General features: G+C 28.1%; 2 protein-coding genes across 2 annotated transcripts; both read right to left on the bottom strand.

Moving 5' to 3' along the window:
• Positions 1 to 3430: 3430 nt before the first annotated feature.
• On the bottom strand, positions 3431 to 3804 carry Phum_PHUM189500 (uncharacterized protein; the record flags this gene model as incomplete). The annotated part of the gene is made up of 2 exons (XM_002425227.1): positions 3431 to 3731; positions 3800 to 3804. The coding sequence occupies 2 exons, from the start codon at positions 3802 to 3804 to the stop codon at positions 3431 to 3433; spliced, it is 306 nt and encodes a 101-aa protein (XP_002425272.1).
• A 5233-nt stretch (positions 3805 to 9037) lies between these two features.
• Positions 9038 to 12388, bottom strand: Phum_PHUM189490 (uncharacterized protein; the record flags this gene model as incomplete). Its single annotated transcript, XM_002425226.1, has 3 exons — positions 9038 to 9137; positions 9183 to 9399; positions 12268 to 12388. The coding sequence occupies 3 exons, from the start codon at positions 12386 to 12388 to the stop codon at positions 9038 to 9040; spliced, it is 438 nt and encodes a 145-aa protein (XP_002425271.1).
• Positions 12389 to 22696: the final 10308 nt, after the last annotated feature.

Here is a 22696-nt window from a genome sequence, read left to right as displayed (position 1 = left end):
CCTTTTCTAATAATAATAATAATTTGTGGGAAGGTTAAAAAAAAAAAAATTTCCCGCTTCTTCTTCTTCTTCCCCTCCTCTCTCCTCCCCTCCGTACACAATTAAAAAACAAATTAGTTAAAAACCTTTTTTTTTGCCCCCCCGCACTTTCCGAACCTTTTTTTTTTTTTTTAATGAAAATTAATTTTCGGATAATTTTTATCCGGTTGGTCACTACATTAAAAAAGATTTTTTTTTTTTTTTTTGTTTAACCCGCCATTTTGTGTAAATTACGTCATTAAAATTTCCCTTATTTTTATCTTTTTATTATTATTATTATTATTATTATTATTATTATTATTATTATTATTATTATTATTACCGCGGTCGTAGAATTTTTTTTTTTTTAATCGTGTAAATAATTACTTGTTTTTTTTTTAATAATACGTTTAGTTTTCATTTAATTGTTTAAACAAAATAATAATAATAATAATAATAATAATAATAATAATAATAATAAGTCAACGGCCATACCGTGCTGGTCACACCGGTTCCCGTACGATCACCGAAGTTAAGCAGCATCGGGCGTGGTGCAAACTTGGATGGGTGACCGTTTGAGAACGCCACGTGCTGTTGGTTTAAAAGAGCAAAAAAAAAAATGAGAACAAGACAAAGTAAGAACCAAAAAACAAATCTTGTTCTACTGTCGACCTGAGGCAGCTCGACGAGAATGTGAATTTCACTGCTTCTGACCCTGGCCACTCCAAAGATGTTAGTCACTGGAGCCCAGTTCAGGAGACAAATCGTTCCCATCAAATAAAGATGGACTCAGGAAGACCTTCAAGAATTGATGTGGTGCTATCTTATAATAAGTGGCACCACCGAAATTCGAGTATTTGTCCCTAAGGAATCGGGTAGAAACCTCGGATAAATACTTAAAAACCCCGACAAGTAGCCTTGTCGTGTTTAATGGTGGATAATAATAATAATAATAATATATAATAATAATTATTATTATTATTATAATAAAACGACAAAATTTTAAAGTTTTTTTTCTTTTTCTTTTTTTTTTATTCGGAAAACGAATGAAACGAGTGAAAAAAATTTGGTTGTTGTTGTTGTTGTTGTGATTGTTGTTTACAATGATAATGATAATAATTGGAAAAAGTAACGAGGCACTAAACAGAACGATTTGTTTTTTTTTTTTCAAAAAGACGACGAGTAATTTCTTTCTCTTTTTTTATTCGTTCCGACGGGAAAAAAATTATTATTATTATTATTATTATTATTCTTTTTTATTACGGTAATAATTTATATTTATTACCGTATTTAAAAAAATTTTTAAATATTTACAACTCACGTTTTTTGTTATAAATGAATATTTTATAATATATAAAAATATGGAAAACCGCACGGACGTCGGTCCGTCGTGGTTTTACCTATTAAAAATATCTCAATGACGTCATTTAATAAAATTACATTTAAAAATACTTTTTAAATTTTTAAACAAAAACCATGGCGAACCATCCCTTATTACGATAATAGTAATAATAATAATTAAAATAATAATAATACGTATTATTTTTTACTTTGTGTGTCATCATCAAAAAAAAAACAATTTCTTAATTATTATATTGTCTTCTTCCACGATAATTTTTTTATAAACAAACACGGAACGACGGGAAATCAATACGGCGTAAATAAAAAAAAAACAGGAAAAAGGTTTAAACTTTAAGGGGGGGGGGTAGAAGTTAAAGAGGAAGAAAATTTTCCGTTTTAATCACGTACGTACTCGCGCAAACTACGTTCGAAAAAAAAAAAAAAAAAAAAATTAAAACAATTGTAACGCGTACCCCGACCCCCCACGGGCGACCCCACGGCCGTCCCCACGGCCTACTCCACGGCCTACCCCACGCCCCACCCCACGGACGACATCCTCCTCGATAAAAGAAAGTTTTCGGGTATGTCAATTAATCAATTGGAAAGAAAAAAAAATCGTGCGAACTTTTTTTTTTTTTTTCTTCTTTAAATCCTTTTATAGCGTTTATAAAAAGTTTATAGACCGACGACGCTATAAATTTAAAGTTAATAAAGTTGAAAATAAAAAAAAATAAAAAACGTGATGAAAAGTAAAAGTGAATAATGAAAAAAAAAAGAGGAAAATTATTTATAGCGATCGTTAAACGGAGACAGATCGATTTTCACTTTTCTTTTTTTTTTTTTTTGCTATAAAAATCCGCTATAAATCCGCTATAAATCCTCACTATAATTTTTATTTATAACGTTTTATTTATCGACGTGACTTTTTATAAATATAAATTTTTTTCTTTTCTTTTTTAAATATTAAAATTTCTATAAAACTTATTAAATCATTTAAATAACTAAAAAAATATTACTTTATAGCAAAATAACGACGCCATATATATATATATATATATATATTTAAATAAATTTTTTTTCCGCCATTTTGATTTTCCACCTTTTCATTCATTCATTCCTTTAACCACAGAATTTTTTAATTCCTGATTTGAATTAATCAAAAACTTTGTTTAAAAAAAATTACTCGTCGTCGAAACGTCGTAAATTTATCATAAAAAACTTTTCTCTCTCTCTCTCTCTGTCGTGGCAGAAGAAAATATAAATAATTTTCCTTGTTTTTTTTTTTTTTTTTTTTTCATTTCTTAAAGTTCGACACATAATTCAAAAGTAATAAAAATAAATAATACGACGACGACGACGACGAGTAATAATAAATTATAACCCCGAATGTATAAATAAATAAATATGTCCGTCAGGTAATATTTCTTCCGTGGTGGTAGCAGAAGAAAAAGTTGTAATAACAATAATAATAATAATAATAATAAAAATATGCTCGATATAAGATAAACATTGATTTTTAATAAAAGTGAATTTGCAAAAAAAAAAAAAACATGACCACCAAGTTATTATAAATTACTCGAGTAATAAATTAATTAATTAAAAAGAAGAAGAAGGAGAAGAAGGGAGGAAGGGGAAGGGAGGGGAAAGCAAGATTTTTATTATTATTAGTGTGGTAAAAAAAAAAAAAAAAAGAAAAAAAAATGGCCGCGAATTTTCCATTTCAACTAACCTTCACGCGAAATTTTTTTCATTTTAAAAAACAAATAAAACGATAATGAAAATTTTAACTGAACTTCTTCTCATAACCGAATTATATATATAAACTTTAATTTTTATCAGATATCAAGTTTTTTTTTTATTATTTTTACTCTCTCTCGACGGAATAAAAGGGTCGTTATTCGAAATTTTTTTTTTTTAACGTCCGTTCGTTTGTTTCCTCGTTTGTTTGTTTGTTTGTTCGTTCGTTCGTTTGTTTGTTTGTTTGATTCGTAAAGATTTGTTTTTTTTTTTTTTTAAATTATCATCTCGAACATCGATTTTAGTAAGTTTGATCGATCGATTGATCGATTATTTAAAAAATTATACGTATTTTTTTTCTCGATGACGTCATGATTGGTGACGTCATAATTGTTAACGTATAAATTGCATTGGTATACTTGCCGTTAATATGGATTCCATCTAAATTTTGAAAATGATAATTCGCTTTGAATCCTTGTCCGGGCCACTCGGAATTTGCAACGAATTCAATGTACAAATCGGGTCCCGTCGATAATATTTCAACTTGTGATATTTCATTGCACAATGATCTTATCACTGGATATTCTGAACTTCCACCATCGTAAACTTTTATCAAATCAGCTCTGTTCAGACAACTGAAAATTTTAATAATAATAATAATAATAATCAACTGAAAATATTTTATTTATACATTTATTACTACATCATTCGTTCATTGATTCAAACCATTTTTTTTTTATTAACAAAAGAGAGAGAGAGAGCGAGAGAGAGCGGAGGAGGGGGGGTGGAAAGAAGATGACACGCATGAAAATCCGTAATTAAAAAAAAATATTGCGTGATAATGATGATAATAGTTATTTAAAAAAAAAATGAGAAAAATTTATAGCGAGCGTTATGAAGGAAGAAAATAATAATATTTAACCTTAATTAAAAATTATTTATTTAGGACGGTCAAACAATTGACCAAGGATTAAAAATCACATTATCGTGGTGGAGGTGTAATGTATTTATAGCGCTATAAATGACGCGTTCGTTTATTAAACAAAAAATAATAATAATAATAATAAAAGTTTTTAAATTATTATTATTATTATTATTAGTATTCGATTTTACACAATTTTCAATTGTGAGATTAAAATTAGTTTTTTAATTTTATTTTATAGCGAGCTATAAATGTGAATTATTATTTTTTTTCCGATTCGATGACTATAAAACTATATATTATTGAAAAAAAAATTTTTTTTCGGAACGGTAATTACTATAAAGAATTATTATAAAACGTTAATTAAATTTTTTTCTCTCTCTCTCTCTCTCTATAAAAAATTTATTTCTTCGCGTAATTATATAGAGCGTTTATGATCGATTCGTTTATAGCGCTATTACACTTGCTATATTTATTGCGAAAATAAAATGCGAATTGATTTCACTCGAGCTACGAGTTTTATTAATTTAACTATTTTCGTAGTTTTCCGATTGCGGATTTCAAAAAAAATTTTTTTTTTATAGACTTTTTTTATAGAACTATAATTCGCGTTTTTTTTCCTTCAAAATTATAGTCATGAAATTGTAAAATTAAAAAAAAAATTTTTTTTTCTTTAATGTTTTTTTTTGAATTTTTCAATTAAAAAATTATCTAACGTGTTTGAAATTTTTTAAAAATTATTTATCAATTATAGCGCGCTATAAAATTTATTTAAAAGTAATAATACAAAATAATAATAATAATAATTGACGGAGTAATAATAAAGTAAATAAATAAAATACTTAAAAAAAAATTAAATATCGCAAATCAAAACATTTCGAATTAATATAGCGGTAAAATTTACTATAATATAGCGTTCAAGTTTAGAAAAAAAAAGAAATTATTAAATGCGTAAATATAAAGAATGAAAGAAAATTTAATTTACGTTTGCTAAATTAAAAAAAAAAAAAAAGGACGAGGAGGAGAAAAAATTTAACGCCTCCGTTAATTATTGTTCGATTCGTTATTAACTTCTACAAAAATTATAGCAAAATATCAATTAACGGTTTTTTTTTTAAATTGACATTTTTTCTCTCTTTCTCTCTCTTATAATACGTTTCGTTCTCTCACTCTCTCTCTCTTTTTTTTTTCATATAAAATTTATCTGTTGAATATTCATGAGAAATTCCCCAAAACCGCGGTTGTGACTGACAAAGTTCATCTTAATTGAACTTTGGATCAATTTAAATTTTTCGTTTAATGTTTTTTTTTCATCTCTCTCTCTCTTTCTACCTTCCCCTCTTCCCCCATCTCTCTCTCTCTCTTTCTACCTTCCCCTCTTCCCCCATCTCTCTCTCTCTCTCTCTCTCTCTCTCTCTCTCTCTCTCATTGTTTCACCTCCGCACATACATTTTGTATAGTCGAAAAGTTTCAATAACAGTTCATAAAAAAAAATTTTTTTTTTTTCTAAAACTGAATTTCAATTAGACCATTCATAAAGTGTTGAGGAAAAAAGCAGGAGGGGGCAATGGGGGGCGGATGCAGAGGAGGGGGGCAATTGCGGCGGCGGCGGATATAAAGTTTTTTTTTTTGTCACATTCGAACCTTTTTTTTTTTTCCCCATCTCGATCGGGATGACGAATAAAAAACAATAAAAAAAAGTTTTTAATGTTATTTTAATGACGTCACAACTACGAACACATCATCGTTATTATGTATTTTTTTTTTTTTTAAATTGACTCTCTTTTTCCCGCCAAAAAAATTTTTTTTTCCCTCATGAAATAAATTAAATTAGAGAGAGAGAGAGAGAGAGAGAGAGAGAGAGAGAGGAGATGATGAAAATTTAAAAAGGAAGAAAGGGATGATATGATGAAATTAAATTAATTGATGATGGCAAGGGTGCAGCAACGTGAAATCACCCGTTCACTCTGATAACGTTTAAACAAACAAACAAACAAACACTTAAACCGGATATAAAATATAACCGTCAGCAAATATTTTCATGTTTGTTTTTCATGTTTTCGTGTTTTCAAAATATTACGAAATAAAAAAAAAAAAAAAATCGCGTAAATAAACAAAAAGTCACATTAATTTATTTAAAAAAAAAAAAAAAAACAATTTTGTTAATTAAAAAATGCGACATTTGTATTTTCCATTCTTTCCACCGCCTTCTTCCCTCCCCATAAAGAAAAAAAGCGCGCGCATTTCAAATTATATAAATACGTCATACGTTTATTAACGTAACATGAATCGGTCGGTTAATATTTTCGTACTTGTAATTAATTCAAATTGATAAAAATTATTACGTAATAAATTATACATTTTAATAATAATAATAATAATAATAATAATAATAATAATAATAAAATCAATAAAATAATTATCGAAAAAAAAAAAAAATTACTACACGCGAAAATTTTAATTTTTTTTTTTTTTTTAATTTTACACACGCGAGAAATTTTTTTATCGCGGTCGTTAACGTTTTCTTAAAAAAAAAAATTATAGCGCTATAATTATTATTATAGTTTTAACTACGTTTATTTTTTTTACCTCGAGAAATAAAATGTCGTAATTTATTCGTACGTCATTATTTTTATTATTATTAGACATTTAACGTTTTAATTTTTTTTTTTTTTTAAATAAACGCGCTATAAATGCTATATAATATTTTTAATAATTTTATCGTTTAATAATAATTAATTTAATGATCGTGATAATCGTGATGATGATGATGACGACGATGACGACGATGACGTAATTTTTCTCACAAAACAAAACTTAAATCGCTATAAATTTTATTTTAACGTTTTAAATTATAGCATAATTTCAACTATAAGTGTTGTGTGATAAAAAAAAAAAAAAAAAAAACTTTTCCCATTTTCACTCTCGACTCTTATCGTCGTCAAAACATTTCAACCTTTTATTATTATTATTATTATTATTATTATTATTATTATTATTATTATTATTATTGTTTCTTTAATTTTTCTATTTTTTCCTCTAGAAAAAAAAAAAAAACAAAAATTACTGCCATAATTTACAACTGGATTTAAATTATTACTTTTCTACGTTACGTAACAGGTTGTTTTTTATTTTATTTTATTTTTTTTAGCTACAAACAACAACAACAACAATTAAAAATTATACCGCCTCCCTCCCCCTCCCCGCTCGCTCGCTCTCTCGTTTCGTTTATAAATAAATAAATAAAAATCTTTTATTAAATTTTTTTTGCCCCATTTCCCTCCTTCCCATTTTTTTTTTCGAGAGAGAGTTCCCGTTGGGGAACGGGAACGAAATCTGGGATTTTCTTCCTCCCCCCCCAAAAAAAAATTATTAATTTTTTAACCCTTCCCCCATTCTCTCCCCATCTTTTTTTTTTTCTTTTCTTAAATATTTTTTTAAAAACCAGACCCTCCTTTTATATAATACGCTCGTGCATTATTATTAATATTATTATTATTCCGGAAGGGAAAAAATTTTTTTACGCGGGAAATTCAAATTCAAATTTAATCGTCGAGTACTTTAAGTACACGTGCACTCGTACAAAAAAAAAAAATTTTTTTCTCGTTGTTAATACGTCATTCGATATTTCAAAATCGGACAACAACAAAAAAAAAGAAAACGATAATGATAATGATGATGATGATGATGATTATTATTATTATCATCATTATCATTATTATTATTATTATTATTATAATTGAATTGCATCGAATGAAAAGATTTATTTTTGTCATTGTGATACGTTTTTCATTTATCTCATTTTTTCGTTTCGTTTTTTTTTTCTGTTTTCTGTTGTTATTGTTGTTGTTGTTGCTTCTGCTTTTGCTGTTGTTGTTGTCGTTGTTGTTATTGTTGTGATGTATGATGAAATGAATGAGTTAAAAATCGATTTTCTTTTCTTGTTGTTATTATTATAACAATACGTTAAAAAATCAAAAAAAAAAATAAAAATATTCGAACGCGAAAATAAATTTTTTTACTTTTATAAAATTATCGTTACGACAAAAGAAAATTACCAACACGTGCGAAAACACAAACACACGCACAAACCGGAAACGGATGTAAAATTATTATTATTATTTATCGCTTAAAAATACTTATTAGAATTAACGAAGATTATTCGACGATGTTAACATATTAACAAAAAAAAAATTAATCAATTTAATATTTTTTATTTTTCACCCCCGCCACTATCATCATCATCATCTTCATCATCATCATCATTATTATTATTATTATTATTATTATTATTATTATTATTATTATTTCACGAAGTAAAAATAGTTAAGATTGTAATAAAAAAAAAAAAGCCGCCTCGTGATTTTAATCGAAAATAAAAAAAAAAAAAATTAAATCGCAACAAAAGGAACAAAAAAAAAGAAAAAATAAAAAAATTCTCGAAAAAAAAAATATTTTTTTGAAAATAAATCAAAGGAAACAACAATAAAAAAAAAAAAGGAAAAAAGAAAAAAGAGGAAACGGATATTTAATCAAAATAAATTTTCTTTTTATATTGAAAAAAAAAAAAAAAGGAAAAAAAAGAAAAACATTCGAAAATTAAAAATAAAATAAAAAAATGAAAAAAAAAAAAGGAAAAAAAAGAAAAAAAAAATACAAACGACAAACGTGAAATATATATATATATATATATATATATATATATATATATATATATATAAATTGTAAAAGGAATGTTAAGATCAACCGACTAGAATTTCAAAGGACAAAAGGTTAAAAAAAAAAAAGGAAAAAATTAAATTGAACGTAAAAATTCCATTGAATATCCTCCGTAGAAAAAAAAAAAAGGAACATGTAGAATAAAAAAAAAAAAAAAAGAAAAATAGTCACTGAGTCTGTCATATGATGTTTAAAATAGAGAGAGAGAAAGAGAGGGAAGAAAGAGAGAGAGAGAGACAGAGAGAGGAAAAAAGAGAGAGAGAGAATGAATTAAGATAAAAAAAAAAAAGATGAAAACAATTAACGGGATTTAATCGATTTAAATATAAACCGCACGTTTACGCGGTTCGACACGATTTTCACCAAATCTTCGACGTTCCCCCCACCCCCATTCCCTCCCCTCCCCTCAACCTTTTTTTTTATAATTAAGAAAAAATTCACTCACCTCAAATCTCCTTTTTGTAAGGTCACTTCCTCGAAAACAATTTGAATTCTTTCTTTGAATTTACCACGGAATTTATACGAGCATTTAACGTTTTTCGGATAATTCGACGGGTATCTGGGCGAATAAAATTTACCGTGTATGAGTGAATAATTTGAACTTATGAATTGATAATCACATTTGGTACCTGGTAACTTTTGACCGTCCGTTTGAAACAATCCTGAAAATAAAAAAAAATACAGAAAAAAATTAATAAATAAAACCTTACGGAATTCCGTTGGAAAACGCCGTGTTAAAAATGTTTAGGCAAATTGTACGTCATTTAAAATTTAAAAAAATTTTTGTTTTATTTTTTTTTTCTCATCACCGTAAATTATTTATATTATTATTATTATTATTATTATTAGGATCGCGACCTTAATTATTATTATTATTATTATTATTATTATTATGTATTAAAGCGGCGCAGTAGTTAGAAAGAAGACATTTTTATTGTTTTAACCTGTCGGTTATAATTAAGAAAATTGCACAAAAAAAAAAAAATGAAAAAAAAAAAAATTTTTTTTTTTTATTATCGAAACGATTGATTGACAGCTCATCGATAGATCGATCGATCCATCGAACGGAACGGGGAAGGAAAAGCGGAGGTGGAAGGAGGTGGAAGAAAAATGAAAAATAACAAAAAAATGTAATTTGAATTCCGTCTGAAAAATTATTTTATAAATTAATTTTTTTTCCCCTTTTTTTCTTTTTCCGGAAATCGATTCCCGTTTCCGGTTGTTAAATTTTTATAAAATTTTCTTTTTCCTGTTACGGAGAAACAAAAAAAAAATCGGACTCTTAAATTTTAATTACGTAACAAACAAACAAACAAAAAAAAAAAAAAACTCGAGTTACAAACGTAAACTTTTATTATTATTATTATTATTACTCTTCAACGAGAGTATTAATTATCAAACACTTAAAACACCCCCTCCCTTCTCCCCCTTCCCCCTTCCTTTACTCGTTTTATTATCATTATTATTATTATTATTATTAAAAAAAAAACAAAACAAAAGTAATAAAAATAAAACGGAGTGTCAAATTTATAAAATTAAAACAAATCCCTTCTTCTTCCTCTCTTCCTTCCCCCCCTTTCCCTTTCCATTAAACCCTTTATAAAATATAATATTTCAAATATGATGACGACGACGACGACGATGATGATGATGATAATAATAATAATGATAATTTTTTTTTCCCTTTTTTCTTTCCAAACTGTAACTTTATAGTTCCTCTTTAGTTTTCCTTCTTTCCTCAATTTTCTCATCAAAGAATTTTACAACAAAATTCGCATTTTTATAGCGTTTTATAGCGCATCAGACGCAAAATAAAAAACTTTAGGGATTAATAGTCTATAATTTATATAGTTCTCTATATTTTCTTTGTCATCTCGAACTATAATTTTAAACTCGTTCATCGTTTTCATTTATTAAAAAAAAAAAAAAAAAAATGGTTAGTATAGCCGACGCAATAATTCGATTTTAAATAATTAATAGCCGCAAGTTATAATAATAATAATAATGACGACGACGACGACGACGATGACGACGAAAACGATTATGTATGTAGACGGTAATAATAATAATAATAATAATAATAATAATAATAATAATAATAATAATAAACAAAAAGATTTTAAAAAACGAGAACGAGAGAAAATTATTTCACATGAAACGACGGCTGTAATTATAGAAACGATTATTATTATTATTATTATTATTATTATTATTATTATTATTATTATTATCATTATTATTATCATTTGATTAACAAAAGTGCGATGAGAAAAGTTTAAAAATTAATTTTAATTTTAATCGAAGAAAAAAAATAAAATGATTTGTCGTTATTCGATATATCGAAACGAAAAAAAAACTTTTCTTGAATCGAATCGCGATATATCGCTCGATTAATCGTAAAAATATCGAATGAAAATGTTTTAAAACGAAAAAAAAATTTTTTTTTTTTTTAAATTTAATTTGAAAAGCGCGGGGATAAAAAAATGTCGCCAACATTTAAAAAAAAAACGGCGTCAAAATGGCGTCTTTTGGTTTTTTAACGAATTTTTTTTCTTTAATTTTGACACTTTGAAGTCGTCACAATTTTAAATTTTTTTCGCGCCTTTTTTTTTGCAAATTTATAATAATGGGGGGGGGTGAAAAAACCATTTCCGGTTTTTCATTTTTTTTTTTTTTTGTTTTAAAGGAAAAATTTTTTTCGTACAGTTTATATATAGTTTTGTTTGTTTTTAATAAAAATTTATTTATTTATTTTTTTTTTTTTTTATCGAAACGTGCGTGATTGAATTCGATTTTTAAAAAAACGCTGGACAAATAAAAAAATTTCACATTATTATTATCATTACGATTTTCTTTTCATCTTTACTGGAATCCTTAAAAAAAAAAAAAAAAAATCGTGGCTGATTTTTTTTTCTCTTTCTCCATAAAAAGGAGCCCTGGAGCAAACGAAACGTTTTCCTTCTTCTTCTTCCTTTCGATTCAATTTTCATTTAGTATTTTATTTACTTTAATTTTTTTTTTTTTTTTTTTTCATTTTCCACAAGGTTTGTGCCATTTTTTTTTTTTTTTTTTTTTACCTCCAGTGTTTTTTTTTTATTATGGAGAAAACGAAGTGAGAGAAAGAGAGAAAGAGGAAGAGAGAGGAAAACGCGTTTAATTCTAGGTTTTTTTAAAAACGTTTCAATTTTTTTTATATCAACTCCTCATTTCTCGAAAAAAAACAAATAAAAATAATGATAATAATAATAAGGAAAAATTAAATAATAATAATGATAATAGGTAATAATAGTTATATGAAATAATTTCCGTTCACGTTCGCGCCATTTTTTAAAAACCAATAAAATAAAAATAAAAATGAAAAATTTTTTTTTTTCCTTGTCATCTTTTCAAATGGTAATTTATTATTATTATTATTATTATCCAATAATTTGACTGGAATCCCGATTTATTATTATTATTATTATTATCTTTTTTTTATCGAAAATCACGGGGGGGACAAAGGGAGAAAAAAAAAAAAAGGAAAAACTCACGTCTGTCGACGAATCGGAAATTTCCAAAAAATCCAGATGAATTACTCGATCTTTTATCGGTGTGAAAAGCCAAAATCAAACTTGGTCCCGAACTGTAAAGTGTGTGCGGAACATCCGCCATGCCGCCGCATAAAATCAAAGACCACGGAGTGTATTCGTTGACTTCGGCTTTTTCCAAATGTAGGAAAACTTTTACGAAATCTCCCTTTAAACAACTGAAAACAAAACAAACACAAAACAAAACAAAAATTAATCATTAAATTTTTTTATTTATTTATCTAAAACCACGCGAACACGTGGTCTCAATTGCAAAACGTCGTGAATGACTTTTAAATTCCAACCGACGCCGTGGCATAAGAATAAAAAAAAAGAAAAAATTAAAACGAAACCGAATAGAAACGTAGAAACGTGGCGGAAGAAAGAAAAACAAAAGTTAGAATTTATATTATAACAAATGACAAATTATGGCAAAACTTAAATCGATTATTTTATAGCGCTATATTCTCCCCTTTCCCTCCCTCTACGCCCCCAAAAAAAGAAATTCCGATAAAATTTAAACGGTGGAGGGTGGGTGGGGGGGAAAGAAAAAATAAAAAATTAAAACGAAATTATTACGTAATAAATATATAACGTTACCGTAAAACAAATAAAAAGAAAAAAAGAAAATTCTAGAAGAAAAAAAAATAAAAGGGAAAAAGGAAATGAAAAAAATGGTACAAACAAAATTATAGTCGTGTAAGTAAACAAACCATAATAATCCAAAGGTTTGAATTTATTATTTCCGGTAGCAAAAAAAAAAAAAAAAAACCTAAAATTAAATAGAAAAAAAAAAAAATATATATCCCCTCGTCTCATCCCCCAAAAAACCCTTCCGCTTACCCCTCCTCCCTCCCCCCTTTTCTTTTCTTTTTCTTTTCTTCGACTTCCTTTTTTTTTTTTTTTTTTACCTCTTATAATATTTCATCATTTCCGGTACAAAACAAAAACTCTATAAAATTTCACGATCAACAAATAAAAAAAAAAAAAAATTTTACTCATAAGAAAAGTAATAAAATCTCGGCGGCGAAATTACGATGGGGAAAAAATAAAAATAAAAAAATTACTTTTTTAACAAACAAGTTAACAAACAAACAAACAAACAAACGAATCGACCATCCAAACGGTCAAAGGAAACAACAAACAATCATGAAAACTCATGCGGGAATAAATTTTCTTTTTTTTTTTTTTAAATAAATGTGACGTCACAAAGGGAAAAAAAATGTATTTAATCGATGATTAATAAATACGGGAAATCGAACCAATCGCAAAAAATTCTATTTATAGACTATAAAGCAAAAAAAAAAAAAAATTATTTTTCAAAAAAATAGTCTATAAATATAGCATAGTCAAAATATAGTCTATATTTATAGAATTGCAGACGACATATATTTATTTTAAGAGGGAAAATTTGAAAAAAGGAAAAGGAATTGAATCGCGACGTCGTCATTTGTTTCTTATTTACCTCCTCAAAAAAAAAAAAAAAAAATTTATGTGGTCAAGTGCGTGTGCGTGTGCGTGTGCGAGAGAGAGAGAGAGAAACATTTACGAGTGCGTGTATACGCAAATAAAAAATTTATTAAGGGTTTATACGAGTGTGTGTGTGTATCATTATATATAATTTAATTTTCCACCCCGCTTTGAGTTTTAATTACAAAAAAAACAGCAACAACCCCCCTCCCCCCGTTAATTTATGGGGAGGGGGATCGTTTAAACATTTTATTATCATTATTCATAGATAAGAAAATGAAAATAATAATAAGACTCGGTCGTCGGGCATTTTAATTATTTATTTAATAAGAAAATAAAATATGGCCGTGCGTAAATGTGAATTTTTTTTTCTTTTTTTTTTCAAAAATAAAATCTGTGAGTTATGTACATAAATAAATAAATAACGATGTTAATTAATAAATTTTATGACGTCATAGTAAAAATAAAAATGGCGGAAGTGGGTCGTACGTTCCCACTCCCCTCCCTCGGTAAAAGAATTCTCTTCTGTGATTATTATTTTTTTATATATTAAACGCACGATCCTTTCTATCTCTCTCTCTCTCTCTCTTTCTCTCTTGCTGACACACACACTCTCTCTCTCTCTTTCTCATTATTTCCGGCCGGTGCGAATTGTTTGTTTGTTTGTTTGTTTTTTATTACGAAAAAAAAAAAATCTTATTACGTCTGATTTTAATGTCTAATTGGTTCCTTTGTTAATTATTTTTTTTTTTTACCTACGTTTGTTTTTTGTTTGTTTGTTTGTTTGTTGCTACCGGTTATTATTATTATTATTATTTTTAATAAAAAACAAACAAATTGTAATATTGAAATATACTGACTTCACACGAATGAAGAGGGAAAAAAAAATGTGATGGAATTCGTGGAAAATTTTTAATGATGAAGAGAAGGAAAACTCCTGGAAGACAAAACGGAAAATGAAAAGTTTTTTTTTTTTGGAAAATTGTGTGGTGTGTGGGGGGTAAAGAACCAAAAAAATTTTAAAGTCTAAAAAAGCAGGGAGGGGGGCGTTAAATTCGATGTTCAAATAATGTGGGGGCGGCGGAAGCGACTGGAAAATGAAAAAAAACGTTTAAAAGTTAATTCTGGATAAAAATATACATGCGATTTAACGAGAGATATTTTTTTTTGTTCGAAGAGAAGGGAGGGAGGGGGAGGGAAAATCAATTTAATTTTTGGGGGTTTCAAAATAAGGGAGAAGAAAAGAGGAAGGAAGAAGAAGAAAAAGAAAAGAAAAACGACGATTACTTTTTAATAATTATTTGTAGCAAAAATTTTCTTTTCCTTAACAAAACTATTTAGCGATCGTTAACTGAACGCTCCTCCCCTCCCCGTCCCCAACCGAAACTTTAATCTTTTCACTCTTTCTTCCACTCCCTCCCCATCGCGAAAAAAAAAAAAATTTTTTTTTTTTAAATACGTCAAATTGTGAAGAAACTTTTGGAAAAACTTTCGCTTTTTCTTTTTTTTTTTCCTCTCGCAAATTTTACCTCTCTTACCGCCGCCATTTTTTTTTCCTCTCTTTCGCTTTCATCATTCAAAAATCGACACTGAAAAGTTTATCCGCTCATTTTGTGAAAGAGAGAGAGAGAGAGAGAGAGAAAGAGGAAAATATATTTTTTTATATTCAAATAATATATATATTGAATTTAAAATAAAAATAAAAAAAAAAAATTCAACAAAATAGTTTCAGGCACGACTTTGGGGAAAATTTTGCATTCATTTTTTTCCTTTCTTATTCTTCCATTCTTCCTTCTCCCCTCCTCCTTTACCACTCCCCAATTTTCCCACCCTTTCATCCCTTCCATCCTTTTTCTTTTGTACGTTTTCTCTTCGTTATCGCATTTCGCTTTGTATTAAGAAGTAAAAGAAAGAAAAAAAATCGGCCACCAAAATTTTTCTTTTTTTTTTTTTTCTCTTGATTGCGCCCCCGCCTCTCTCTCTCTCTCTCCCCCGATCCTCCACCCCCTCCTACCCCACTTTGTCTCTTTTCCTTTTATCCCTTAGACAAAAAAAAAATCCAAATATTTCCTCTTAGTTCGTTTGTTCGTTCGTTTGTTTTTTTTTTTTTTTTTTTTATTCAATTTCAAAAAAAAAAAAAAAAAAAAACGGAAAAAAATTTTCTCTCGAATTTTTTTCTTTTTTACCCGACGATGACGTTTATAACGATGACGTCATCGATGACGTAAAACTTTTTTATATTTAAAAAAAAAATAAATAAAAGAAGAGAACACATCGTTAAATAAGTTTAACTTAATTTTAAGTTTTTTTTTTTTTTTTTTTTTTTTTTTTAAATAAAAAAACTTAATTTTCTATTTAAATTCGTTAAAACTTTAATTACGGGATTCAGGTAATTTAAATAGAGTTCGACAAAAAAAAAAAAATTTTTTTTTCCCCCCCCCCGTTTCTTTTTCGGATGAAGGGTAATTAGATAAAAAGAGAGAAAGAGAAGGGAGAGAGAGAGAGAGAGGGAGAGAGAGAGATGAAAAGTCAAATAGAATTTTTTACAGATTACGATTAAAAAAAAAAAAAAAAGAAAAAAATTTTTTTTTTATAATTTATCATTTCTCTTCTTCAACAACCCCTTTTAAAATTTTCCCTCCCCTCTTTTCCTTCTACCCCTACCTTCCTCTCTCTCTCTCTCTCTTTATAAAATTCCACTCGAATAATACACGATTTAAAGTAAGAAAAAGTTTTAGAAAAGAAATAATTTAAATTTACACGCCATCGAAAAAAAACCCGCAAAATTTTCACACACTCGTCGTAATAAATTTTCAAAGGAGAGAGAGAGGGAGGGAGGGAGGGAGGGACAAGGGGGAAAAAAAACAATTTAAAAGGAGGAGGAACAGTTCCACCCGTCCCCCGTCCCCACGCTCCCATACTACAAAAAAATGTTTTTAATTACTTAACGATTAAATATCTCGTTCATTAAAATATCGATTTATCGATTATTTGAAAAAAAAAAAAAAAAAATTCATTTTAATAAATTTATTCTTATCACAAAGTCAACAGATTCGATTACTATTATTATTATTATTATCATTATTATTATTAAAGTCAATACGAGGCAGACAGTTAAATGACGTCATAAAAACTAAAAGAGAATTAAAAAAAAAAAAAAAATTAATTTATTTTATTATTAAGTAGAAAGAGAGAGAGAGAGAGAGAATGAGAGAGAAAACACTTTTAAAAGGTTTTTTTTTCCTCCTTTTCTTCTCCCCTTTTTTTCCTTTTTTTTGAAAAAAAAGTAAAGACTTTAAAAAAAATCTCATTAAAAGGTTATTAAAAGGTTTAAAAAAGGTTCAAATAATAATAATAATTATTATTTTTATTAAAAAAATAATAATAATAATAAATTCTTCATTCGTAAATTATTAAATATAAAATTTTTTGTTTTTTTTTTTCACGCGCGAGATTGTTTTGAATTTTTTTTTTTTTAATAAAATTTTTTTTCGGAAAAAAGAAAACCTTTTTTTTTTTCTTATTCTACCCCCCTCTCTTTCTTACCCCCTCCCCCCATTTTATTTCGACCCCTCGACGATTTCTTTTTCGCGTTGAAAATTTTTCTTTTCCTTTTTTCCCACCTAACAAAGCCTTGTGAGACTAAAGTTGAAAAAAAAGAAAATATATTTTTCCCAACAGATAAATTTTCAGAGATGGGGAGGGGGAGGAGAGGGAGGATGGGAAGGAAAAGGGGAAGTAAAAAAAAGTGCCAAATTTATTTCTTTATCCTCTCCCCAATTCCCAAAGAAAAAAGAGGAAAAGGGATGGAAAAAAAGGAAAAAGGAAAAAAAAGGAAAAGGAGAATAATAATTTACGGTCAATGGTCGAATAAGATAGTGCAGTGTTAATTTTCCCATCAATTTTCACGTTTTTTTTTTCTTCTGCTTTCGCTCTCTCTCTCTCTTTTTCTCTCTCGTCTCCCTTTCTTTCCCATCCCCTCCTCCATTTCCCTTCTCTCCAAAAAAATTTTTCTTTCTTTCATTCCTCCAAAAACCTAATTAACGAAATCACTCAACTTAACATTTCACATACAAATTTTCTTTAATTTTTTTTTTTTGGGGGGGGGGGAGGGTGAAAAGAAAAAAGCAAACGAAAGAGTAAAAAAAGGGAAAAGGGGAGGAAGAAAGGGAAGAAGGGAGGAGAAAAGTCACACCTTAGAGAAAATTCTAGAAAAAAGTAAAAAAAAAAAAAAAAAAAAAAACAAATATTTTATTCGGTTTTTATTTTTTTATACGACTCATAAATTTTCCCGGCGAAAAAAAAGTTTATATGTATATATATTAATAAAAATGGAGGGAAAAAAGGTTCATAAATAAACCTTAAATAAATAAATAAATATAAAAATTTTAAACCTTTACAAAATATCTCCTGGAGAAAATAATAATAATAATAATAATAATAATAAAAACTGGAAAAAAGATAATCAAAATTAAAAAATTGAATTTGCGAACGATTATCGTCGCAACTATGGATTGATAACAATAATAATAACGAAAAGGTTTTAAGAAAAGGATGTTTCTAATTTTAAATACAAAAAAAAAAGAAAAAAGGTTCCCCAAACCTTTCGGAAAATTTTTGAATAAAAAAAAAAGGAAAAAAAAAGGAAAAAAAAAATTTTCTTGAAAAAGTTTTGTGGAAAATTTTTTTTTTTTATTCGTTTTTCATACCACCTTAAGCGATCGAACGAACAAATAAACAAACAAACAAACAAATAATCGGAGTCGGAAATTATTTAAAAAAAAAAAAGGGTCAGAAAGGTCAAAGGTTGCGTGATGGTATAAAAAAAAAAAAAAGAGGAAAAACGTGGAAAATCAACTGGACCGCGACGAAGACTCAAACGTTTTTTTAATGACCGATAAATTAAAGTTTGAAAGGGAAAACAATTCAAATGTTTTCCCTCCTCCCCCTACCCCTCCTCCTCACTCCCCGCCGCCATATTTTTTTTCCTTTCGTGCCTGATCACCGTACGAACCTTTTCCGTTTAAATTTATTTCTTTGTAAAAAAAAAAAAAAAAAAAAAAAGAATAAGAAGAAGCAGAAGAAGAAAAAAAAAATGTTTCGACATTTTCCACAAGAAATTTCCTGTTCGCTTCAATTTTGTTTCCTTTTGAAAATTTTTTACTTGAAAACCACATCACCGATTTTCCGTTCCGGATTTTTTCCCCTCCTCCTCCTCCTCCAGATTTCCCCTTTTTCCTCCCCCTCTCCCATCCTTCTTCTACCCGAACCAAATTTTATTTTTTTTAACTTTTACTTATGAAAAAAAAAAAAGAAAATTTTTTTTTGTTTTTCTCCATGCACTTCTTCTTTTTGATTCTTTTCATTTTGATATACATATATATATTTTTTTTTTTGAGAAACGTCACTTTTTATTTTATTACGTCATCATAAAATTGGCATATTTTTAAATCAAATTTGTTCAGAAAAAGAAAAGAAAAAAATAAGAAGAAGAGAAGGAAAAATGTCTCTCGACGTTATCAAAAAAAAAATTTTCTTCTTATCATTATATACATATTGTCGACAGGTTTTTCCGATGTTGCCAATTTTAAAAAATTTTATTATTATCATTATTATTACCTCCCCTCTACCCCCGTACCTCTCCCCTCTCTGTTTTCCTATCGTCATTTTACCTTTTTTTTTTTTTATTCGACTTTTCTTGAGGCAAAAGTAATTTCACGATAAAAAAAAAAAAAAAGAAAATCTTTGAAAAAAAAATTTAATCAAGTTTTCAATGGGAAAATAATGCACCGAACTCCCCGCCGCCATTTTAAAAAAAAACATAATAATAATAATAATAATAATAATAATAATAATAATAATAATAATAATAATGAAATTAAATTTTTTTTCTTTCTTTCTCGTCGTCGCTGTCGTGACTGTCGTCGTCATCATCCTGTCATCGTCATCAGTTTTTTTTTGTTTGTTTGTTTTTCTATTACGATTTGTTTTCAAGGCCGAAAGAAAAAAAAAATTTTCTAATCAAAAAAAGGCGGAAGAAGAAATCGTTGCCGTATCAACGATACGAAACACGTAATTTTCTCATATAATATCCGAAAATGATAAAAGGTTTTGAAAAAAAGGTTGGAAAAAAGGTTGGAAGAAAAGGAAAAAAAAAAGAAAAAATGAAAATTTCTTCTCTTTTTTTTTTTTTATCTCTAATCCCCTTACGAGAATACAAACGAAAAAAAATTTTTTTTTTTTTGATGCCGTTATCATCATCATCATTATTAATGTATTTGTCGTGATGTATGTCGCTGACGTCATTTTTTGTTGTTGTTGTTCTTTATATGATAATTTAAAACAAAGAAAAATTAATTTAATATCGAACGAACAAACGGGGGGGGCGGTGAGGGGAGGAGTTTCCAAAAAATTTTCCCAAACTGAAAATTTTAAACGTAAAAAAAAAAAAAATTTCCAGCGATTCAAACAAGTAAAATTAATAATTTCTGGAGAAAAACAGGGGGGAGAAGTAGGGGAGGGGAAAACGGTTAAATTTCATACACGTAATGATAACGATAAAAATTAATAATAATAATAATAATAATAATAATTTGTCCTTTTTTTTTCTGGTCGATAACCTCCGACGGTTTTTCCAAAATTTTTTTTATAAAATAAAAAAAAGGTTACGTCGGCCATTTTTGTTTTTTAAATTTAAACACGCGCGAAAAATAATTTTTAGAAAAAAAAAGAAATTTTGCCTGACTTTATAAAAGATTTTACCTTGTTAAAAAATTAATTAAGGTCAAAGGTCGTTGAATATTCACGGTATGGGAGAAGAAATTATTTTTTTTTTTTGCATTGAGTTTGCAACCCAACCCATCCACCCCCACCCCTCGATATTATTATTGATTCGTTTCCGTTCGTTTTTTTTTTTTTTTTTTTTTTTTCAAGATTAATTTTCGATGATTCGTTTCAATAATTGAACGAAGAGAAAGGTAGAACAAAAAAAAGGAAGAGGAGGAGGAAAAAAGGTTCGAAAGGTTTCTTAATTGCGACAAATTAACAAAAAAAAAAAAAAATTACAAGGCCGACGACGGTTACGATTCGAAGCGATAATAATGTAATTAAGTGAAGGGGGGAGGATAAAAAAAAAAAATTTCCATATCCGAATGAACGTTAACGGGAAAATTAAAATTTTACCCTTAAGGATGATCGCCTCATTTGATAAATTTTACCACCCCCGCCCCTCCCTTCCCCTTTCTCATTTCCCACTCCCCCCCTTTTCCTTCATTTACAACCTTACTTTCTTTTCCTTAACGTTCCTTCTCCTACCTTTTTCCCTCCTTTCTTTTTCTTCTCCTTCCTATTTCTCACCTTTTCTCTCTCTCTCTCTCTCTCTCTCTCCTCATTTTCCCTTTTCCCATTTTCTTATCACTTCCCCCACTTTTATTCTTTCTTCTCGACGTTTCCCCTCCTATCACCACCCCTCTTTTCCCTATTTTTCGACCTTTTTCTCCGCTTTTCATCTTCTTCCACCTCGGTAATTTTTTTTTGCCTCCACTCCTTTCTCTCTCTCTAAAACATTTACCCATGTTTCTCTCACCTTGTTTTCCATCCACCCTCCTCTTCACCCACTTTTCTCACTCTTTCCTTTTATTTTTTCCTCACATTTTTCCGACGCATTTTTTTTTTATTCTTGAATATATAAAAAATAATAATTTTCCGGATCCCGGAAAACCTCTCGCAGATAAAAATCGAAAAATCTGGAAAATCGAACAAAGTAATTTTCACATCGCGAGTTTTCCTCTATGCACATAGTTAAGATATACACGTGCGCTGTCACGTGGACGAGACACACACACACACAACAGCAAAATCTCATTCATAACTAAATTACTTTTTTTCACATAAGTGATTAATAAAAATCAATTAATTGATAAAAGTAACCCCTGTGAGAGAGAAAGAGAGAGGGAGAGAGAGAGAGAGCGGAAACGACGGAATGATAAATTTAAAAAATTGATGTTAACATAAAAGAATGTTCTAGAAAAAATTGAAGAAATAAAGAAATCTTGGTTAGTCAAAATTTATGTAAATTACTTGCGACAATTAAGGTTGGGAAAAAAAAAATGAATTGTATGAATTTGCTGCTGTTGTTGCTGTTGTTTCTGCTGCTTTCATTTTGGTTTTCCCACCACATTTTCATCATTTTCCCTTCCCTAGAGAAGAAGAAGAAGAATAAAAAGAAAGAGGGGGGAAGGAAAAAAAAACGAAAAATGACGACTAATTTATATAAAAATTATACGAAATTAAAAAAAAAAAAAAAAGGAAGTAGGTAAGGGAAGAAGGAAGAAAAGCGGGTTAGGGGAGGAGGAAAGTGGGGAAAAGAGGGGGGAAGAGGAGAGGGAAATTCCGGGTTTTTTTTTTGCTTGGAAATAAAAAATTGTCAGGAGAAGACATTTTTTTTAAAAAGCCTAAAGGCGATTCTTTCATCATGTCTCGGTCGTCGTCGTCGTCGTTGATTTATATTTTTCATTTTCACTTTTTACTTTATCCATAATAAAATTTTCCAGTTCGTTTTCCAAAATTTTTCACTTTTCACTACATCACCCAATCACTACATCAACCTATCCTTCAACCCGATTTTCCTATTGTCACGTGATAAATAATTCGAAAACAATTTTTAAAAAAAATTCACGTACGATTCATTCGAATTTTCCACTTAATTTTTTTGTTTTCTTATTCCACGTTCTCAATCTCAATTTTTTTTTTTTTCATTCATTCATTCATCAATCAAAATTTTTTATCTTTTTTCTTTTTTTTCATAATCAACAAGTAATCCTTATGAGAGAAAAAGAGAGAGAGAAAAAGAGAGAGAGAGAAAGAGAGAGAGAGAGAGAGAGAGAGAGAGAGAGAGAGTGAGGGAAATCAATCAAAATTAATT

This window comes from Pediculus humanus, genomic scaffold (genome assembly GCF_000006295.1).
Source record: "Pediculus humanus corporis 1103172107540 genomic scaffold, whole genome shotgun sequence".
NCBI classification, from domain to species: Eukaryota; Metazoa; Arthropoda; class Insecta; order Psocodea; family Pediculidae; genus Pediculus; species Pediculus humanus.
Note: the sequence above shows the minus strand (reverse complement) of the source record. Positions and strands in the feature narration are given on the sequence as shown.